Genomic DNA, 22,523 nt, shown 5'->3' on the forward strand with positions numbered 1-22,523 from the left:
GAGGATGTGGAGAAATAGGTATGCTGTTCCACTGTTGGTGGGAGTGTAAATTAGTTCAACCATTGTGGATGACAGTGTGGCGATTCCTCCAGGATCTAGAACTAGAAATAACATTTGACCCAGTGATCCCATTACTGAGTATATACCCAAAGGATTATAAATTATTCTACTGTAAAGACACATGCACACATATGTTTATTGCAGCACTGTTCACAGTCACAAGGCTTGGAACCAACCCAGATGTCTATCAATGATAGAGTGAATTAAGAAAATGTGGCGTATATATACCATGGAATACTATGCAGCCATTAGAAAGGATGAGTTCATGTCCTTTGCATGGACATGGATGAAGCTGGCAATCATCATTCTCAGCAAACTATCACAAGGACAGAAAACCAAACACCGCATGTTTTCACTCATAGGTGGGAATTGAACAATGAGAACACTTGGACACAGGGTGGGGAATGTCACACACCAGGGCCTGTCAGAGGTTTGGGGGCTGGGGGAGAGATAGCATTAGGAGAAATACCTAAAGTAAATGACGAGTTAAGGGGTGCAGCAAACCAACATGGCACACGTATACCTATGTATCAAACCTGCACGTTGTGCACATGTACCCTAGAACTTAATGTGTAATAATATAAATAAATAAATAACTCAGGGCTTGGCACAATGGCTCATCCCTGTATTGCTAGCACTTTGGGAGGCTAAGGTAGGAGGATTGCTTGAGGCCAGGAGTTCGACACCAGCTTGGGCCACATAGTGAGACTCTGTCTCTACAGAAAAATCAAAATTAGCCAGGTGTGGTGGTGCATGCCTATAATCTTAGCTACTTGGGAGGCTGAGGTGGGCAGATCGCTTGAGCCCAGAAAGTTGAGGCTGCAGTTGAGCATGCCACTGCACTCCAGTCTGGGTGATAGAGTGAGACCCTGTCTCTAACTAACTTATTTTAGTACCGTGTGTTTTAAGTGATACGGATATTTGAATTGAGTGTTGTGAAGAACAGAAAGGTGGAGCTAATTCTCTGAGAGGTTTAGAAAAGATGACGTTTGGGTGGATCTTAAAAGAATAATATTGTGAATTTTTTTCTTGGTTGGCAGGTTGATCGGGAGGTTGAAGGGTTAGAGTAGGTGAAAAACATAATTGATGCTAACACAAGGGATTATGAAAGAGCATTGTTTTCAGGAAGTAATAAATGGTATAGAGTGCAGTTAGGAATATAAATCTGTTGTGATTAAAATAGTATGTTATTTAGACAGAAAAGTAAGTAGAAAGAGTAGAAAGCCTTGAAACATGCCCATACATGCAAAAATGTACCGTGTAGTAGAGGAGATATTACAAACCAATGAGGAAAGGATGGACTATGGACTGTTCAAGACTGTTCAATATTAGAATGATGTATTATTCATATGAAAACTGAGTTTAATAATAAAATCTAAATTATACCCAAATTCAAGGATATTTTACCAAAAAAACCTGGTTTATAATTAGCGAAAGTGTCAAGGTCATAAAAGTTAAAAGAAAGACTAAGAAACTGTTTCACACCAAAGGAAACAACTTGCTACAATATGTGATATCTTTTATTATATCTGGATTATATATAGATATTTTATTATATCTGGATTTTATTATAACTGGATCCTTTTATTATATGTCATTGAGACAGTTATTGAAACTTAAATGCATAGTGACAATTGCGTGAAAGTAATACATCAGTTTAATAACCTGATTTTCTTGGTTGTATTGTAGTCTGTGGAACACGTCCTTGTTTATAGGAAATATACATAGAAGTTTTTGGGGATAATGTGGCATCAGATTGGCATCTGTAGTCTCAAATCATTCAGAAAAACAACAACAGTTCTTTGTACTATACATGTAGCTTTTTTGTATGTTTGAGATTGTTTTTTAAAAGTTGTCCAGCTGGACGCAATGGTTCATGCCTATAATCCTAGGACTTTGGGAGGCTGAGGCAGGAGGATTGCTTGAGTCTAGGAGTTTAAGACCAGCCTGGGCAACACAACGAGACTCCATCCCTGCAAAAAAATTAAAAATAAGCTGAGCATGGTGGTATGTACCTGTAGTCCCAGCTACTTGGGAGGCTCAGCTGGGAGGATTGCTTGAGCCCCAGAGGTTAAGGCTGCAGTGAGCCATGATCACACCACTGCACTCCAGCCTGGGTGACAGAGTAAGACCTTGTCTCAAAAAAAAAAAAAAAAAAAAAAAGAAAAAAAAGTTGTCCAAAAGTTAAAATACAGTTATCAAAATAAAATTAAAAATTAAAAGATAATCTGGGAAAAATATTTCTAATACATGTGTCTGAATAAATGATTTGTACCCAGAATATATAAAGAACTCCTCCTACAGTTTGTGCCTTCTGATTGGAGCATTTAGATCATTTACTATTTGGTTTTTTTTTTTTTTAATTTTTATTTCAGTAGGTTTTTGGGGAACAGGTGGTGGTGTTTGGTTACATGCATTAATCTTTAGTAGTGATTTCTGAGATTTTGGTTCACCCATCACCTAAGCAGTGTCACTGCATCCAATGTGTAGTCTTTTATTCCTCACCATCCCCTCCCCTTTCCCCCGAGTCCCCAAAGTCCTCATAGCTTAGCTCTCACTTATGGGTGAGAACATAACGATGTTTGGTTTTCAATTCCTGTGTTACTTCACTTAGAATAATAGTCTCCAATTCTATGTAATTTCTGTGAATGCCATTATTTTGTTCCTTTTTGTAGCTGAGCAGTATTCCACGGTGTGTGTGTGTGTCTGTGTCTGTATAACATGTTCTTCATCCACATGTTGATTGATGGGCATTTGGGCTGGTTCCATATTTTTGCAATTGCAAATTGTGCTGCTGTAACCGTGTGTGCAAGTTTATTTTTTGTATAATGACTTCTTTTCCTCTGGGTAGATACTAGTAGTGGGATTGCTGGATCAGACAGTAGTTCTACTTTTAGTTTTTAAAGGAATCTCCACACTGTTTTCTATAATGGTTGTACTAGTTTACATTCCCACCAACAGTGTAAAACTGTTCCCTTTCACCACATCCATGCTGACATCTATTATTTTTTGATTTTTTGATTATGGCCACTCTTGCTGGAGTGAGGTGGTTTCGCATTGTGGTTTTGATTTGCATTTCCCTAATAAGTAGTTATGTTGAGCGTTTTTCCATATGCTTATTGGCCATTTGTATATCTTTGAGAATTGTCTATTCATTTCCTTTGCCTATTGGTGGGATTGTTTTTTTCTTGCTGATTTCTTTGTAGATTCTGGATATTAGTCCTTTGTCAGATGTATAGACTGTGAAGATTTTCTTCCACTCTGTGGGTTGTCTGTTAACTCTGCTGATTATTTCCTATGCTGTGCGGAAGCTTTCTAGTTTAATTAAGCCCCATCTATTTATCTTTGTTTTTGTTGCATTTGTTACTGGATTTGGATCATGAAGTCTTTGCCTAAGCCAGTGTCTAGAAGGGTTTTTCCGATGTTATCTTCTAGAATCTTTATGGTTTCAGGTCTTAGATTTAAGTCTTTGATCCATCTTGAGTTGAATTTTATATAAGATGAGAGATGAGGATCCAGTTTCATTCTTCTTCGTGTGGCTTGCCAATTATCCTGGCACCATTTGTTGAATAGGGTATCCTTTCCCCATTTTGTGTTTCTGTTTGCCTTGTCAAAAATCAGTTGGCTATAAATATTTGGCTTTATTTAATGTAATTATTGATATGAATGTATTTATGTTCACATCTTGATTTGCTTCTGTTTGTCTCTTCTGTTTTTTTGTGATTTTCTTAAGACTAAATATTTTTTATTAGTAAAATTTTTTTTTCACAAGCCCATTGGAGATTACACGTTGTTTATATCTATAAATCCAGAAGAGGGAATTAAAATATCTTGAGTGTATGGGATGGTAGATTATAGGAGAACAAATGAAAAGAATTAATTGCTATCTGGAAAACAGATGTATTAACATGGAGGGCAAATTGTTTTCTAACTTTGCTAAAAGACAAAAGCCAAACTGGCAGAACTGTTTAGGTTAATTATATATAAATTGTAAGTTTGCACTGGGCAAACAATTAGTGAAGATGTAGGATTCTCCTTTTCCAAATTATTTTCAAAGAACTAGGAATTGTCTGGTATCAGTTTGTGAACGTAAGAAAGTAGACTAAGTTGACCTGAAGGGTGTAATGCCTTACCACATTGGTGACAATGTGATTTTGTGTGTGTGTGTGTGTGTGTCACAGTTTCACTCTTGTTTCCCAGGCTGGAGTGCAATGGCGCGATCTCGGCTCACTGCAACCTCTGCCTCCTGGGTTCCAGCGATTCTCCTGCCTCAGCCTCCCGAGTAGCTGGGATTATAGGCATGCACCACCACGCCTGGCTAATTTTGTATTTTTAGCAGAGATGGGGTTTCTCCATGTTGGTCAGGCTGGTCTGAGACTCCTGGCCTCAGGTGATCCACCTGCCTCGGCTTCCCAAATTGTTGGCATTACAGGAGTGAGTCACCGTGCCCGGCCAACAATGTGATTTTTAAAAGTGAAATAAACTTTCAATTAAATGCTTGTACTCTATTAAATTCATCTTGCTACCATTGTTTTTAAATGTTTACTTTCTCTTTTGTCTTCTACAGCTTGAAATTTTGACAAACTTGGCAAATGAAGCCAACATATCAACTCTTCTTCGAGAATTTCAGGTTTGTGTACAGTGCTAATTATAAAAAACTTCTAAAACATATGTTCAGTCTTAAATATGCATCTTTTTCTATCTAGAAATAAGTAATTATGTACATAAAATAGTGATTGGTACAAGATTGACAACTAAGAAATTTACAAATTTGCAAGAATAATTACAAATTTATAATTTAAGGAAAACATAGTATTCTCTTTCATATTTTCATAGACTTTGAAGGACTTTGGTTTATAACTCTGTCTTTGTTTGAAATTGCATTTCTGGTAAGAATTTCATCTTTTTGTGCTGCCAACATAAATAGTCCTTTCTATATTCTGTGGTCATGAAAGTGGCTTCATTTCTTACCTGGTGGTTCCTATTTTATTGACCTATCACTATTTTTGACACTACCCCCGTAGCCTCATATATAGCTCAAAAAATGTTGTTTATAATTGCCCCACTATGATTTTTTAAATTGCTATTTTTTATTTTGATTTGTTTTGTTGTACTTTTATGCCGTATGAGAATCTTCCTAGCTGCATTTCCCCCCAAAATATTATTCAAAAACTACTTCATGGACATCATACCCTTTATGATGGAAAGGTCATCTCTGAAACCTTAGTGGTAGAGCACAGCAATAGAAAACTTTACATCAGTATCATGACTTTTACATTCCATTATCTGTTTTCTTAACAAAAATATACCACATACTATGCAGTAATCACAGAGTTTTTCTTTTATCAGCTTCCAACTTTCAGAGATGTATTTTTTGCCATTGTCCTCCTATATGCCAGTATTAAATTTCTTCTTGGGTATAAGACACTATGTACACTATTTCTTTTTAGCTATGTGGTTTTTAAATTTTTTACAGGCGTAGTAGAATAATATGGCATGTCCATAATTTATATTTTCATACCTGGATTACTCTACTTTCATGATGTGTATCTTTCTAGCCAAATTCTTAAAAAATTAAGATGTTCTGGAAATGCACTCATTTATATGACAGAAAATATAGTATTTTATGTTCTTATTCAGTAATCTTATAGCTGTAGATCATTGCTTGAATTTGATTTTCACTTCATTCTTATAATGTTATTTATTTAAAGTACTGGTCTTTGTGTTTATTCTTGTTCCTTTCCTGTTGTCCTGTCTAGTCTCTTTGGGTGTTCTCTCACTGTCTACTTTTTGCTTATATCAAGTCTCCTGGGATTGTACAAAGGGAGACTTAGGTAATCTTATGGAATGGGTTGTATAGAGGGCACATACTAGACCTGCTTCAAAATTTTGGTCATCTAGTCTTTTCATTTGATATCGGGATGTTTAATAAGGTCCGTTTTTCAGTCAAACTTTTAAGTATATTTTTTTCATGTATTCATTTTTATCACTCTCTAAATTTGTACCTTCTGTCTGTGTTTGGTGTTATGCTCATAGTTATGGTTTTAGCAACTTTTTGGGTAAAATAGGGAATGTTTCTAAAGACTCATAAGTATATATTTTTAGTTAAGGAAATTAATTTATTTGGGAACACTTTTAAATATAAAAAACCAGGAGAGTTTAATTAATTTATTTCTTCAACATTTAATCACCTTGTGGGTACCATTTTTAGCAGATTTGTATTTTTTTAGATATCTTTAGATTTTCTCCTGCATTTGTCGTTTAGACACCACTTAAATGTATATACTTTTTTTGCATTTTTGATAACCATAGTGTTAAGTCTACATTGTATACTTCTTTTGAATTTTTTGAGGTTGGGACTCTTTCTTAAAAATTTCAATTGTTAATGACATTTCAAATTTCATATATATGATATAAAGTGTGTATATTTCTGTAAACAGTGGAAGGTTTTGTCATGTAAACATTAGGAAGGTTCTAACCAAAGTGAAATTCTCTAGGGCTATTATAAATTTTTAAAAGATCTTTTAACTTCCTGTTGTTAAATCAGTGATTTATTTCTTTATTTTTAAATTTGTATATATATAGTGTGTGTATATGTATATACTATATATAGTGTGTATATATATAGTGTGTGTATATATGCATAGTGTATATATATACACACACACTATGTATATAGTATATACACACACACACACACACACATATATACCCTTTACAGTATATTTTTAAAGCATACTTTTAAAGAAAACTGGTTTCAAAAGTATGGTATTTTATTTTATTATAAAGTGAGTATTTGAAGTCTTTATTGAAATATTGTTCATTGTAACTATTATTCTTTTACAACCATTGTGATAGATTTTGAAAGTAAAATGTTTGTAAATAGCCTACTGGTCCCTTTCTTCCTTTTCTCCCAATTTTTAGATTTAGTGTCTCTGAAAAAGTGACCTTTTTTTTCCATAGATTCACAGATGCTGCTGGTAAATGAACTGAAACCTCCAAAGAGAGAGCTCTCATCATCTCTTTCAACCTTGCACTTAAACTAATTGCTGTCTTTGGGTGACTGCTCCTACTATCTGTTTTGCAGTCTCAAGCCACTAGGGCCACAGGTGAATGAGCCTGGCTTGAAAATGTGCTTCGTCCATAGGCACATTCGTTAAGTAAAAAAATCAAAACAAAATGAAATTAATCTACATCATCACTTGGTCCTCATATTGTGCTTATGAGAAGTTTATGTATGCTGGAATTCTCACATATTGATGAAATTTAATATAATCAGATTTTTGGTTAACTCGATAATACCAATGTGTAAACTAATTGAAATAATATCTTTTAGACCTATGTGAAAAGCCAGGATAAACAATTTGCAGCAGCCACTATTCAGACTATAGGCAGATGTGCAACCAACATCTTGGAAGTAACTGACACGTGCCTCAATGGCTTGGTCTGTCTGCTGTCCAACAGGGATGGTAAGTTCACAGTTTCATTTTGTTTTCAAGTGATTTATAATTTGGATATTCTTGGTATTATTTCCAAGTTGTAACCTTTTCTAACTTTGCATTTGAGCTTTTCCAGTTATGTCAGTAGTATGGTCACAATAAGTAGCACTTTATCCTTGAAATGCACATAAATATGCTTATTCTGGGTTTTTTTTTTTTTTTTTTTTTTTTTTTTTTTTTTTTTTTTTAGTAAAATAGGCCATTAACTAGCAGGTAGTATTTGTTTTATTGCAACAGATCTACGAAAATTTGTTTTACTTCTTTACAGTTTAATCTCCTTGATTGTATCCTTTCCATCTTTTTACTGCATTTTAATGGCATGTAAGTTGTGCATAATATTGGTTCACCTGCAGAGGGTGCTAAAAGCAGGCAAATGACTATAACATGGAGAAGTGGCTAGATCAAAAAACATGTTATACCTTCAACATTTTTTTCCTCAGAAATTCACGCAATAATTTTATATTCAAAATTAACTAGATTTAAAAGCCATCAACTTGGAGTAGCTTTATGTTTTTAAGCCAAACAATATCTGAGTGTTCGGTAAAACTGGATAGGTAATATCCAGTAAAATATGTAATCTAGATCCCATATTGTTCTATGGCAAAGCGTCAGTTATTTCTGTGGGTAAGGCTTTAAAATAAATGGAGCCATTTAGAGAAAGAAAGAAAAGCCAACTTTACCTTTAAAATAATTTTGTTTAAAGGACTTTTATTATAATTACGTATTTAATTAAAATGAGACTTTTTAAAGAAAAGCATAATTTTCTTTGTAAAATCATTGAAATTATTTATGGGATTTAAAATATACTTATGTCTATGTCATCTCTAGATACGGACATATATGATACAGCAGCCCATGAGGTAAAACAATAAAATTGATTACATTTTATTTGAAAAATAACTTTTTAGTACAAGAATCCTATAATCCCTAATTATCTTTTCCCACATGTAGATATCTTTAGAAAACTGTAACGTTGTTGAAAGTATTTCTGATGAAAAAAATTAGAACAAACTTTATTCCCAGATAACACTGATTTTTGTCGTGAGCATAAAATTTTAAACTTGTACCTGTAAACTCAAGATATTATGACTAAAGATTTTTCTACCTGTAGTATTAAAACTCCAGATAAATGCCAACCAAAATTATCAAGACAATAGGTTTAAAAATTTTTTTATCTCTACGAAATAGCTAGTGGAGATAGGATGATAAGTGTCATCCACTCTCTCTCTTTCTACTTTTAATAATAACTAATCCTTTTATCTCTGTTTCTATGTCTCATTTTAAAATGTGACTTTAAAAATGTGTTTTAAAGAAATTTTTCTGTGCCTTTAATAATGACTTGCTATTCGACCAAATAAAATACATACGTTGGGAAAATAACTTTGTACCATTAAAGATTATGAACGAAGGTTTACCACGGCAATTGTTCTTTTACATTTTAGTTGTATACAGAAAGCACTGGAAGTTAGTTAGAACACCGATTAGTTCATTCAAATACAAAATATATTCAAATTTTCTCAATTTTATTTTTTGACTTTTTTTTTTGTGATGGAAAATTTCAAGCTTTGGATTTTAAAGCAGTTATTTCTGCTTCATATTTAATTTCTCAACGAATATTTTTACTGACTTTAAAAGATAAATATTCTACCCCTACATCACTTTTAAGGGAAGACTAGATTGTTTTATAATTAGAAAATGAAAGACTAATATAATACATACTCCCTCTGTAAAAGTAGAAGGATTTGCTATTTTAAATTTTGATATTTTAATGGTTAGGCTTTTGTTTTTTGATAAAACTCTTAACCATGTTTTTTTTCTTTCCCCTGCAGTGAATATTAACAAACTTAAATTGTATTGTCTAGATTATATTTGCATAATCATCATTAGCCCATAATACCTGATTAATTATCTCTGTATCACATATGCTACACTATTTTCTGTAGTTTGGAAGTCTGGCTCAGTAAAAGTGAGAAGTAAAACAAATAAGGAGAATATTTATATCAAAATTAGTCACATAAAAGAAATTCATAGTATTTTTAACTTTAACATAGCCATCCTGACAATAGAGCCCCTTCCTCTTTATATTAAAAGATCTACTTTTAGAAATATATACTGTGAATGAAGACTCAGTTTCTTTAAAATCTGTAAGATCTTGTAAGACTCTAGGAATCTGTAATTCTTCGATTTTTATATTGAAATGAATACCTCATCATCTCTTCAAATAATGAATCTTTAAACCTCAGGGACATTTGGGCTCAATTGTTTTTATATATGTTTAATATATTTCTCTTGGACTTCTAGTTTTGTGTGTGTGTTGTTAAGAGCCTTTCTAAGCTGACTTGAAGCTTGCCCTAAAACAGTCCATTATTACTCTCGAAGATTAATTTGATAAACCAATTTCTTATAGACCTTTAGTAAGAGAAATCTACATTTTAGTTGACTTAGGTAATTTATTTTAGGTAACATTAGCAAAATTTACTTTTTTGAATAATTATTGCCATCTACTCTAAAAGGAGTGGGGCAGAAGACTTTGTTTTGTCGAGCCGAGATCACGCCACTGCACTCCAGCCTGGGCAACAGAGCGAGACTCTGTCTCAAAAAAAAAAAAAAAAAAAAAATTCAGTAAGCATTTATTGAAGACTTGAATCAGTTGAGATCTTTAATAAATGTTGAGTACATTAATAGGATATTTATTTAACTTATAAAAGGTTCCTGCCTTTATAGAGTTCGTAGTCTATTGGAGGGAGATAGTAATATAAGACAAATATAGTCTTCCCATATAGTGACCACTTACTCTCTTGCCAGCTATTTGTTTACATGTAGGACTATACCACCTATATTGAATGTTACAGCTATCCTGAGTAAATTACCCAATCTACCTGTGTGCCAGATTCTTCATTTGTAAAATGGGTATGATAGTAGACTGTACTTTTTAGAGTTAGGTCCATTAAGTTTTGTTGAGGACAAGGAGGAAGTTAGGAAATATCTAAAACATAGGATCATTTTATGCTTCTGATAGAGTAGCACCAATGTGCTGAGGTCTTTGGAATCCAAGAGGTAGCATAAAGGAGAAGCAGAGTGGAATTACCTGAGGGGAATGAAAAGGCACCTGTGGTAGGCAGAATTATTGCCCTCCAAAGATGCCCAGAACCTGTGAATATGTTACCTTACATGGAAAAAGAGACTTCACAGATATGATTAAGTCAAGTTTCTATAGATGGGGAGATTATGTGGATGGACCTAATGTTATCATGTGGGTCTTTATATGGGAAAGAGAGAGGCAGGTCATTCAGAAGGTCAGGGTGATGTGATTCTTGGAAGAGGTATTTGAAGCAAGGAAAGTGGGCACGCTTGGGAAGTTGGAAGGGGGAAGAAACAGATTTCCTCTAAAACTTCCAGAGGGAACACAGCCCTGTTGACAGCTTGATGTTAGTCCCGTAAGACCTATGTTAGACTTCTGACTTTTAGAACTGTACAATGATAAATTTGCATCGTTTTAAGCCACTATGTTTTTAGTAATCTGTGACAGCAACAATAGGAAACTAATGTAGTTCCTAAAGATAAATGATGCCAAACACATCTTTCAGCCATAGCCAATCCTCCTCTGCTTGTAGATAATTAAATTATGTGACATTTTTTCTCTTACTTAGGCTAGTTTTGCAAGAATGTACTTTTAAAATACAAAGTGGTTATACTGTGCATTCTTTAAAACCACACTTACCAAATTTAGCTTTGCATAGTAATCAGATAACCATTTATTTTTCTACTAGAGTGTAAGTTTGATGAGGGCAGAATCTAATTCTCATTTACCTTTGCTTTCCTCATAGCACCAAGAGGTAGTCGTTATTAGAAGTAATACTTGCCTATGGGCGGGCACGATGGCTCATGCCGGTAGTCCCAGCATTTGGGAGGCCGAGGTGGGTGGATCACCTGAGGTCAGGAGTTCAAGACCAGCCTGCCCAACATGGCGAAACCCCATCTCTACTAAAAATACAAAAAATTATGTGGGTGTGGTGGCAGGTGCCTGTAATCCCAGCTACTTGGGAGGCTGAGGCAGGAGAATTGCTTGAATCCAGGAGATGGAGGTTGCAGTGAGCCGAGATGGCGCCACTGCACTCCAGCCTGGGCAACAAGAGCAAAACTCTGTCTCAAAAAAAAAAAAAAAAAAGAGAAGTAATACTTGATTATAATAACATAGAACATATATAGGTAGAATGTACATCCTAGTTCTGAGTTTGAATTCTAGACAAAGTGATATAATTCCAGTGCATCTCCCTTTCTTCATCTTTAAAATAATAATAATAAGGTACCTACCTTACATTATTGTGAGATGTTAATGAAATATGATGTCGTTTTGTAAACTAAAGCATTAATATTAGTTAGCTTTTAGTTAAATCATACTAGATTTTTTGTTGTTGTTGTTGTTGTTTTCTCACTCTGACACCCAGGCTGGAGTGCAGTGTTGTGATCACGGCTCCCTGCAGCCTCAACCTTCCTGGGCCCAGGTGATTCTCCTACTTCAGCCTCCTGAATAGCTGGTACTATAGGCACGTGCCATAACTCCTGGCTAATTTTTGTATTTTTTGTAGACATGGGATTTTCCATGTTGCCCAGGCTGGTCTTGAACTCCTGGGATCAAGCCATCCTCCTGCCTCGGCCTCCCAAAGTGCTGAGCCACTGTGCCTGGTCAATATTAGTTAATTTATTATTCTTATGGATAAACAGGTAAATAGTTTGAAATACATATATTTACTAAGGATTAGAATGATGAATTTTGTTTATATTCTTAAAGGGAGCTGTATAAAAAATGCATTTCAGTGAAACAGTAGGCCAGTCGTGGTGACTCACGCCTGTAATCCCAGCACTTTGGGAGGCCAAGGCGGGTGGATCACGGGGTCAGGAGTTTGAGATCAGCCTGACCAACATGGTGAAACCCCATCTCTACTAAAAATAAAAAAATTAGCCAGGCGTGGTGGTGTGCGCCTGTAATCCCAGCTACTCCGGAGGCTGCGGCAGGAGAATTGCTTGAATCTGGGAGGCGGAGGTTGCAGTGAGCTGAAATGCGCCACGGCGCTCCAGCCTGGGCGACAGAGCAAGACTCTGTCTCAAAAAAAAAAAAAAAAAGAGTAATAGGAACAAAACATGGTGTTTCTAATATAATATTAAAATAAACCTTTGTAGTATACACTAGGGAATTCCTAATAGCCATGAAGCCCTATTAATAAAAATATCAAAATAATAAGTAAAGACAATGTTGATTTATTTCTCTGGCATCACTAGCATTAATAACACATTATATAAGATTCATTTCATAAGGCCAGGTTCTCGGATAAGTTATAGTACATTTCTTTACCAGTACCACCAAAAAGAAACTGGACCAATGATTGGCCAGTTTAGTGTGATAACTCAATCCCGTAATCCCAGTGTAAGGATTTGCTTCCTATCCATGTCTAGTAGCAGTTACTATATTAGTTAAGGCTCTGGCAAGAAACAGATGGCACACTTAAAAGGGATGATTGAAGCAAATTTAGTGAATGAACTATTTGTAAACTGTGGGCAGGATTAAGGGAAACCAACAAGATATAATGTAACACCCTGGAGCTAACAGGCTATCAATCGTGGGAGGCCCTTACCGTACCTCAGATGAAAGGGAAGGGGTGTGAGGAGCAGGAACAGTTACCAGACCCTGCAGGAGAGAGGCACTTGCAGTACCTTGTGTAGGGGATTGCATGTGATACCAGGTAGAGGAGGCTGGCAGAGTAGGGATCAAGGATAATAAATACCTCCTCCCTCCCCCAACTCCTGCTGAAGCTTTCTATTGACTAAACACAGCTATAAGCCAGGACCAAGGGAGTCTGGTTGAGGCAGACTACAGGTGGGCCTCTTAAGGCACAGTGCTGGGGAAAGAAAGGCAGAGTGGACTTTATAGAACAAATAGAGACAATCCAGCTCACAATCCCATTCTTTCTGGCTTTGCACTCCATGCTATTTCTACAGTAACGTCTTTCCTACTACCACTCATCTTTACTACTCACTTTTCTGGACATTTCGCTTAAGGAAATTATTTTCTAGTGTTTTAGTTTGCTGTTTTCTGCAGAATAGGGAAAATGTTGTTTAGATTGTAGATAATTGATTTCAACTATATAATTTATAGGAATCAAAGAGCAGTATTTGAGGACTTGGTTAAAAGCCAAAGACATAGAACACTACGGTGGGCAGCATAATCCAACCTCTCTTGCTTTCTTGATCTAAAGATGCAGAGATAAGAAACTACAGAAGCTAGGAGACAGCAACAGAGGTTAGAAATTAAAGTTAACTCTTCTAGTTGAGACAGATGTTCACACCTCAGATTTGGAAGTGCACTCAGGGTGGTTATACTTTTCACATAGTCTTTTAAGGCATGTATTAAATAGAATGTCTTTCTAATTTAAGTTTACATTATACCAAGCATATTGCATTTGAATTGAATTATACATATTTAGTATGAATAATTTCTATCTTTTTCAGAAATAGTTGTTGCTGAAAGTGTGGTTGTTATAAAGAAATTACTGCAAATGCAACCTGTTCAACATGGTGAAATTATTAAACATATGGCCAAACTCTTGGACAGTATCACTGTGAGTATCAGTTAAGAGAAGTTTGCTGAATTTTATTCAGTAAGTTGTAGTTTTGTTAAAGTAAATGTCAGCCTAAAGGTAATAGTTAGGAGAGCTGAACTGTCTGGATTCCAATTCTGAGATTCTAAGATTTCTTGCTGTTATAGGAGGGAATTACAAATCTGAATAGGGGGAAGGTTAGAATGAGCCTCGTGGTATTAGACTGGAATTGGAGATAGCAGTGTGGGTTTTATGTATCAATAGCTAGATGTTGGGTGAGTGTATATGCATGTTCATGTGTCATACATGAAGTGAATATAGCAACATCTCTTTCCCAGAGCTGTCCTTTGAGAGAAGTTAGAAACAATACCAGTGAGCACACTTTGTGCACAAATTTGGTTTTTTAAAATTGAGATATAATTTTATACTATAAAATTTACTCTTTTGAAGTGTATCATTGGTTTTTGATCACTTATAAGTTTTTGCAACCATCACCAGTATGTAATTGCAGGACATTTTCATCACCCCTTAAAAAAAATTCCATAGCTGAGACTGCCCAGTCTCCCTTCACTCTATCCCCTGGCCACTACTAATCTACTTTTTTATCTTTATGGATTTGCCTTTTCTGGACAATATGTAGCCTTTTGTTTCTGGCATCTTTCACTTAGCATGTTTTCAAGGTTCATGTATGTTTTTTAATATAGTACTTCATTCCTTTCTATGGTAGATCTTAGTTTTTAAATACAAATCTTGAAGGATGGAACAAGATCGCCAAATAGAGGGCTGTACTGATTGTCGCCCCTGTAGGAACACAAAATTTTAGCAACTAATTGCACACAAGAAAGCACCATCATAACCAAAAATCAGGTGGGCAATCACAGTATCTGGTTTTAACTTCATATTGCTGAAAGAGGCACTGAAGAGGGTAGGAAAGACAGTCTTGAATTGCCAATGCCTCCGCTCTCCCATCCCCCGGCAGCATCAGTGTGGCATGGAGAATCTCTGTACTTGGTGGGGGGAGTGCACAATAATTGGGAAGAGAACAAAGGAAGAGAACAAGAGTCTCTGCCTGTTAATCTAGAGAGTTCTCCCAGATTTATCCAAGCCCACCAAGGCAGTACCTCTACCAGTCTGCAAGAACCACAACGTTATTGGGCTTGAGGCCCAAGTCCCTTTGAATAACCTGGAAAGCCTTCCCAAATAAGATAAGCACAAATAAGCCCAGACTATGAAGACTACAATAAATACCTAACTTCAATGCCCAGAAACTGATGAACATCTGTAAGCATCAAGACCATCCAGGAAAATATGACCTCACTAAACAAACTACATAAGGCATCAGGGGCCAATACTAGAGAAATAGAGAGATACGTTACCCTTCAGACAGATAATTCAAAATAGCTGTCTTGAGAAAACTCAAAGAAATTCAAGATAATACAGAGAAGGAATGTAGAATTCTATCTGATAAATTTAACAGAGATTGAAATAGTTAAAAAGAATCAAGCAGAAACTCTAGAATTGAAAAATGCAATTGATATACTGAAGATTGCATCTGAGTCTCTTAGTGGCAGAATTGATCCAGAAGAGGAATTAGTGAGCTTGAAGACAGGCTCTTTGAAAATACACAGTCAGAGGAGACAAAAAAGAACAGAATGAAGCACACCTATAAGATCTAGAAAATAGTCTCAAAAGGGCAAATCTAAGAGATATTGGCCTTACAGGGGAAGTAGAGAAAGGGGTAGGGATGGAAAGTTTATTCAGAGGAATAATGTCAGAGAACTTCCCAAACCTGGAGAAAGATGTCAGCATTGAAGTACAAGAAGGTTATAGAACATCAAGCCAATTTAACCCAAAGAAGCCTACCTTGAGACATTTAATAATCAGACTCCCAAAGGTCAAGGATAAAGAAAGGATCCTAAAAGCAGCAAGACAAGAGAAACAACATGTGATTTGAACTCTAACACATGTGGCAGCAGACTTTTCAGTGGAAACTTTACAGGCCAGGGCAGAGTGGCATGACACAAAGTGACAGAGGACAACGACTTTTACCCTAGAATAGTATATCCAGTGAAAATATCCTTCAAATATGAAGGAAAACTAAAGACTTTCCCAGACAAACAACAGCTGAGGGATTTCATCAACAACAGACCTAGACCTGTCCTATAAGAAATGCTAAAGGTAGCTCTTCAATCTGAAAGAAAAGGATGATAGTAAGCAAGAAGAAATCATTCAAAGGCACAAAATTCACTGGTGATAGTATGTACACAGAAAAGCAGAATATTGTAACACTAGAATTGTGTGTAAAGTACTCATGTCTTGAGTAGAAAGACTAAAATATGAACTGATTAAACATAATTACAACAACTTTTCAAGACATGGACAGTGCAATAAGCCATAAGTAGAAACAACAAAAAGTGAAAAAGCAGGGTAGAATTTTTATTAGTTTTCTTTTTGCTTGATGATATATGCAATCAGTGTTGTCATCAGTTTAAAACAATGGATTATATTAATAAGACAGTATTTGCAAGCTTCATTGTAACCTCTAATCTAAAAACATAAAATGGATACGCAAAAATTAAAAAACAAATTAAATCATACCACCAGAGAAAACCACCTTCATTAAAAGGAAAACAGGAAGAAAGGATGGAAGGAAGAGAACACAAAACAACCAGAAAACGAGTAACAAAATGGCAGGAGTAAGTTCTTACTTATCAATAGTAACATTGAATGTAAATGGACTAAACTCTCCAATCAAAAGACATAGAGTAACTGCATGGATAAACAAGACCTACTGATCTGATGATGCCTACAAGAAACACACTTCACCTATAAAAATAGACGTAGACTGAAAAAAAAAGGGTGGAAAAAGACATTCCATGTTGGTAGAAACCGAAAAAGAATGGGCGTTGCTATGCTTATATCAGACAAAATGTCTGTCTCTTCCTACACTTACAAAAGACAAAAAGTGTAGGATGAGACAAAGAAGGTCATTATTTAATGCTAAAGAGTCATTTCAGCAAGAGGATGTAACGACTTTAAATATAATTGCACCCAACACTGGAGCACCCAGATATATAAAGCAAATGTTATGAGAGACAAAGGTAGACCTCAATACCATAATAGCTGGAGATTGCAACACTCCACTTTCAGCATTGGACAGATCTTCCAGACAGAAAACCAACAAAGAAGCGTTGGACTTAATTTGTACTATGCATCAGATGGATCTAATAGATATATACAGAAAATTTCATCCAAGAGCTGCGGAATACACATTCTTATACACATTCTTTTTATCAGCACATGGATCATTCTTAAGGATAGAGCATATGTTAGGTCACAAAACAAGTCTTAAAACATTAAAAAAAAAAAAAAAATCAAGCATCTTCTCTGACCAGAGTGGAATAAAACTAGAAATCTAAAACAAGGGGAATTTTCAAACAATATAAACATACGGAAATTAAACAATATGCTCCTGAATGACCAGTGGGTCAAGGAAGAATTTAAAAAGGGCATTGAAAAATTTCTTGAAACATATGATGATGGAAACACAACATACTAAACCCTATGGGATACAACAAAAACAGTATGCAAAGGGAGGTTTATAGCTATAAGAGCCTACATCAAAAAAGAAGAAAAACTTCAAATAAATAATAAATAACTTAATGATGTATCTTTTAAAAATTTTTTTATTATACTTTAGGTTCTAAGGTACATGTGCACAACGTGCAGGTTTGTTACATATGTATACATGTGCCATGTTGGTGTGCTGTACCCATTAACTCGTCATTTACATTAGGTATATCTCCTAAAGCTATCCCAACCCCCTCCTCCCACCACACGACAGGCCCTGGTGTGTGATGTTCCCCATCCTATGTCCAAGTGTTCTCATTGTTCATTTCCCACCTATGAGTGAGAACATGTGGTGTTTGGTTTTCTGTTCTTGCGATAGTGTGTTGAGAATGATGGTTTCCAGCTGCATCCATGTCCCTACAAAGGACACGAACTCATCCTTTTTTATGGCTGCATAGTATTCCATGGTATATATGTGCTGTATTTTCTAAGTCCAGTCTGTCATTGATGGACATTTGGGTTGGTTCCAAGTCTTTGCTATTGTGAATAGTGCTGCAATAAACATATGTGTGCATGTGTCTTTATAGCAGCATGATTTATAATCTTTTGGGTATATACCCAGTAATGGGATGGCTGGGTCAAATGGTATTTCTAGTTCTAGATCCTTGAGGAATCGCCACACTGTCTTCCATAATGGTTGAACTAGTTTACAGTCCCACCAACAGTGTAAAAGTGTTCCTATTTCTCCACATCCTCTCCAGCACCTGTTGTTTCCTGACTTTTTAATGATCGCCATTCTAACTGCTGTGAGATGATATCTCATTGTGATTTTGATTTGCATTTCTCTGCTGGCGTGTGATAAAGAGCATTTTTTCATGTGTCTGTTGGCTGCATAAATGTCTTCTTTTGAGAAGTGTCTGTTCATATCCTTTGCCCACTTTTTGATGGGGTTGTTTGTGTTTTTCTTGCAAATTTGTGTTCTTTGTAGGTTCTGGATATTAGCCCTTTGTCAGATGAGTAGATTGCAAAACTTTTCTCCCATTCTGTAGGTTGCCTGTTTACTCTGTAGGAGGTTTCTTTTGCCATGCAGAAGCTCTTTAGTTTAATTAGATCCCATTTGTCAATTTTGACTTTTGTTGCCGTTGCTTTTGGTGTTTTAGACATGAAGTCCTTGCCCATGCCAGTGTACTGAATGGTATTGCCTAAGTTTTCTTCTAGGGTTTTTATGGTTTTAGCTCTAACATTTAAGTCTCTAATCCATCTTGAATTAATTTTCATATAAAGTGTAAGGAAGGGATCCAGTTGCAGCTTTCTACGTGTGGCTAGCCAGTTTTCCCAGCACCATTTATTAAATAGGGAATCCTTTCCCATTTCTTGTTTTTGTCAGGTTTGTCAAAGATCAGATGGCTGTAGATATGTGGTATTATTTCTGAGGGCTGTGTTCTGTTCCATTGGTCTATATCTCTGTTTTGGTACCAGTACCATGCTGTTTTGGTTACTGTAGCCTTGTAGTATAGTTTGAAGTCAGGTGGAGTGATGCCTCCAGCTTTGTTCTTTTTGCTTAGGATTCTCTTGGCAATGCAGACTCTTTTTTGGTTCCATATGAACTTGAAAGTAGTTTTTTCCAATTCTGTGAAGAAAGGCATTGGTAGCTTAATGGGGATGGCATTGAATCTATAAATTACCTTGGGCAGTATGGCCATTTTCGATACTGATTCTTCCTATCCATGAGCATGGAATGTTCTTCCATTTGTTTGTGTCCTCTTTTATTTCATTGAGCAGTGGTTTGTAATTCTCCTTGAATAAGTCCTTCAGATCCCTTGTAAGTTGGATTCCTAGGTATTTTATTCTCTTTGAAGCAATTGTGAATGGGAGTTCATTCATGATTTGGCTCTCTGTTTGTCTGTTATTGGTGTATAAAAATACTTGTGATCTTTGCACATTGATTTTGTATCCGGAGACTGAAGTTGCTTATCAGCTTAAGGAGATTTGGGGCTGAGACGATGGGGATTTCTAAATATACAATCATGTCATCTGCAAACAGGGATAATTTGAATTCCTCTTTTCCTAATTGAATACCCTTTATTTCTTTCTTTTGCCTGATTGCCCTGGCCAGAACTTCCAACTGTGTTGAATAGGAGTGGTAAGAGAGGGCATCCTGTCTTGTGCCAGTTTTCAAAGGGAATGCTTCCAGTTTTTGCCCATATGATATTGGCTGTGGGTTTGTCATAAATAGCTCTTATTATTTTGAGATACATTCCATCAATACCTAGTTTATTGAGAGTTTTTAGCATGAAGGGCTGTTGAATTTTGTCGAAGAACTTTTCTGCATCTATTGAGATAATCATGTGGGTTTTGTCTTTGGTTCTGTTTATATGCTGGATTACGTTTATTGATTTGTGTATGTCGAGCCAGCCTTGCATCCCAGAGATGAAGCCCACTTGATCATGGTGGATAAGCTTTTTGATGTGCTGCTGGATTTGGTTTGCCAGTATTTTATTGAGGATTTTTGCATTGATGTTCATCAGGGAAATTGGTCTAAAATTCTCTTTTTTTGTTGTGTCTCTTCCAGGCTTTGGTGTTAGGATGATATTGACCTCATAAAATGAGTTAGGGAGGATTCCCTCTTTCTCTATTGATGGGAATAGTTTCAGAAGGAATGGTACCAGCACCTCCTTGTACCTCTGGTAGAATTCGGCTGTGAATCCGTCTGGTCCTGGCCTTTTTTTGGTTGGTAGGCTATTAATTATTGCCTCAATTTCACAGCCTGTTATTGGTCTATTCAAGGATTCAACTTCTTCCTGGTTTAGTCTTGGGAGAGTGTATTTGTCCAGGAATTTATCCATTTCTTCTAGGTTTTCTAGTTTATTTGCGTAGAGGTGTTTATAGTATTCTCTGATGGTAGTTTGTATTTCTGTGGGGTTGGTGGTGATATCCCCTTTATCATTTTTATTGCATCTATTTGATTCTTTTTTCTTCTTTATTAGTCTTGCTGGCAGTCTATCATTTTGTTGATCTTTTCAAAAAAAGCCAGCTCCTGGATTCATTGATTTTTTTGAAGGTTTTTTTTTTTGTTTCTCTATCTCCTTCAGTTCTGCTCTGATGTTAGTTATTTCTTGCCTTCTGCTAGCTTTTGAATGTGATGGCTCTTGCTTCTCTAGTTCTTTTAATTGTGAGGTTAGGGTGTCAATTTTAGAATTTTCATGCTTTCTCTTGAGGGCATTTATTGCTATAAATTTCCCTCTACACACTGCTTTAAATGTGTCCCAGAGATTCTGGTATGTTGTATCTTTGTTCTCATGGGTTTCAAGGAACATCTTTGTTTCTGCCTTCATTTCATTATGTACCTAGTAGTCATTCAGGAGGAGGTTGTTCAGTTTCCATGTAGTTGAGTGGTTTTGAGTGAGTTTCTTAATCCTGAGTTCTAGTTTGATTGCACTGTGGTCTGAGAGACAGTTTGTTATAATTTCTGTTCTTTTACATTTGCTGAGGAGTGCTTTACTTCCAATTATATGGTCCATTTTGAATAAGTGCCATTTGGTGCTGAGAAGAATGTATACTCTGTTGATTTGGGGTGGAGAGTTCTGTAGATGTCTATTAGGTCCGCTTGGTGCAGAGCTGAGTTCAATTCCTGGATATCCTTGTTAGCTTTCTGTCTTGTTGTCTAATGTTGACAGTGGGGTGTTAAAGTCTCCCATTATTATTGTGTGGGAGTCTAAGTCTCTTTGTAGGTCTCTAAGCGCTTGCTTTATGAACTGGGTGCTCCTGTATTGGGTGCATATATATTTAGGATAGTTAGCTCTTCTTGTTGAGTTGATCCCTTTGCCATTATGTAATGGCCTTCTTTGTCTCTTTTGATCTTTGTTGGTTTAAAGTCTGTTTTCTCAGAGACTAGGATTGCAACCCCTGCCGTTTTTTGTTTTCCATTTGCTTGGTAGATCTTCCTCCATCCCTTTATTTTTAGTCTATATGTGTCTGTGCATGTGAGATGGGTCTCCTGAATACAGCAGACTGATGGGTCTTGACTCTTTATCCAGTTTGCCAGTCTGTTTCTTTTAATTGGAGCATTTAGCCCATTTACATTTAAGGTTAAGAGTGTTATGTGTGAATTTGATCCTGTCTTTATGATGTTAGCTGGTTATTTTGCTCATTAGTTGATGCAGTTTCTTCCTAGCATCAATGGTCTTTACATTTTGGCATGTTTTTGCAGCGCCTGGTACAGGTTGTTCCTTTCCATGTTTAGTGCTTCCTTCAGGAGCTCTTGTAGGGCAGTCCTGGTTGTGACAAAATCTCTCAGCATTTGCTTGTCTGTAAAGGATTTTATTTCTCCTTCACTTATGAAACTTAGTTTGGCTGGATATGAAATTTTGGGTTGAAAATTCTTTTCTTTAAGAATGTTGAATATTGGCCCCCCACTCTCTTCTGGCTTATAGAGTTTACTGCCGAGAGATCTGCTCTTAGTCTGATGGGCTTCCCTTTGTGGGTAACCCGACCTTTCTCTCTGGCTGCCCTTAACATTTTTTCCTTCATTTCAACCTTGGTGAATCTGACAATTATGTGTCTTTGAGTTGCTCTTCTTGAGGAGTATCTTTGTGGCGTTCTCTCTCTGCTTGGTGGGCTGCACCCACTCTCCTGCACTCACTGTCCTGCACCCACTGTCCAACATGCCTCAGTGAGATGAACCCAGTACCTCAGTTGAACATGTAGAAATCACCCATCTTCTGTGTCGCTCACGCTGGGAGTTGTAGCCTGGATCTGTTCCTATTTGGCCATCTTGGGACTGCCTCTCTTAATGATG

The 22,523-nt window shown here is 36.2% G+C and overlaps 1 protein-coding gene across 3 annotated transcripts in view; it reads left to right on the top strand.

Moving 5' to 3' along the window:
* Positions 1–22,523, top strand: part of AP3B1 (adaptor related protein complex 3 subunit beta 1) — a 305,763-nt gene that overhangs the window by 136,007 nt on the left and 147,233 nt on the right. For all 3 annotated transcript variants that reach the window (XM_010356679.2, XM_010356682.2, XM_030927327.1), the window contains exons 12-14: positions 4,628–4,690; positions 7,397–7,529; positions 14,067–14,176. In XM_010356679.2, coding sequence (XP_010354981.1) covers positions 4,628–4,690; positions 7,397–7,529; positions 14,067–14,176 — 306 coding nt within the window. The remainder of the gene's footprint in view (positions 1–4,627; positions 4,691–7,396; positions 7,530–14,066; positions 14,177–22,523) is intronic.

The sequence above is a fragment of the Rhinopithecus roxellana genome, chromosome 3 (assembly GCF_007565055.1).
Source record: "Rhinopithecus roxellana isolate Shanxi Qingling chromosome 3, ASM756505v1, whole genome shotgun sequence".
NCBI lineage: Eukaryota > Metazoa > Chordata > Mammalia > Primates > Cercopithecidae > Rhinopithecus > Rhinopithecus roxellana.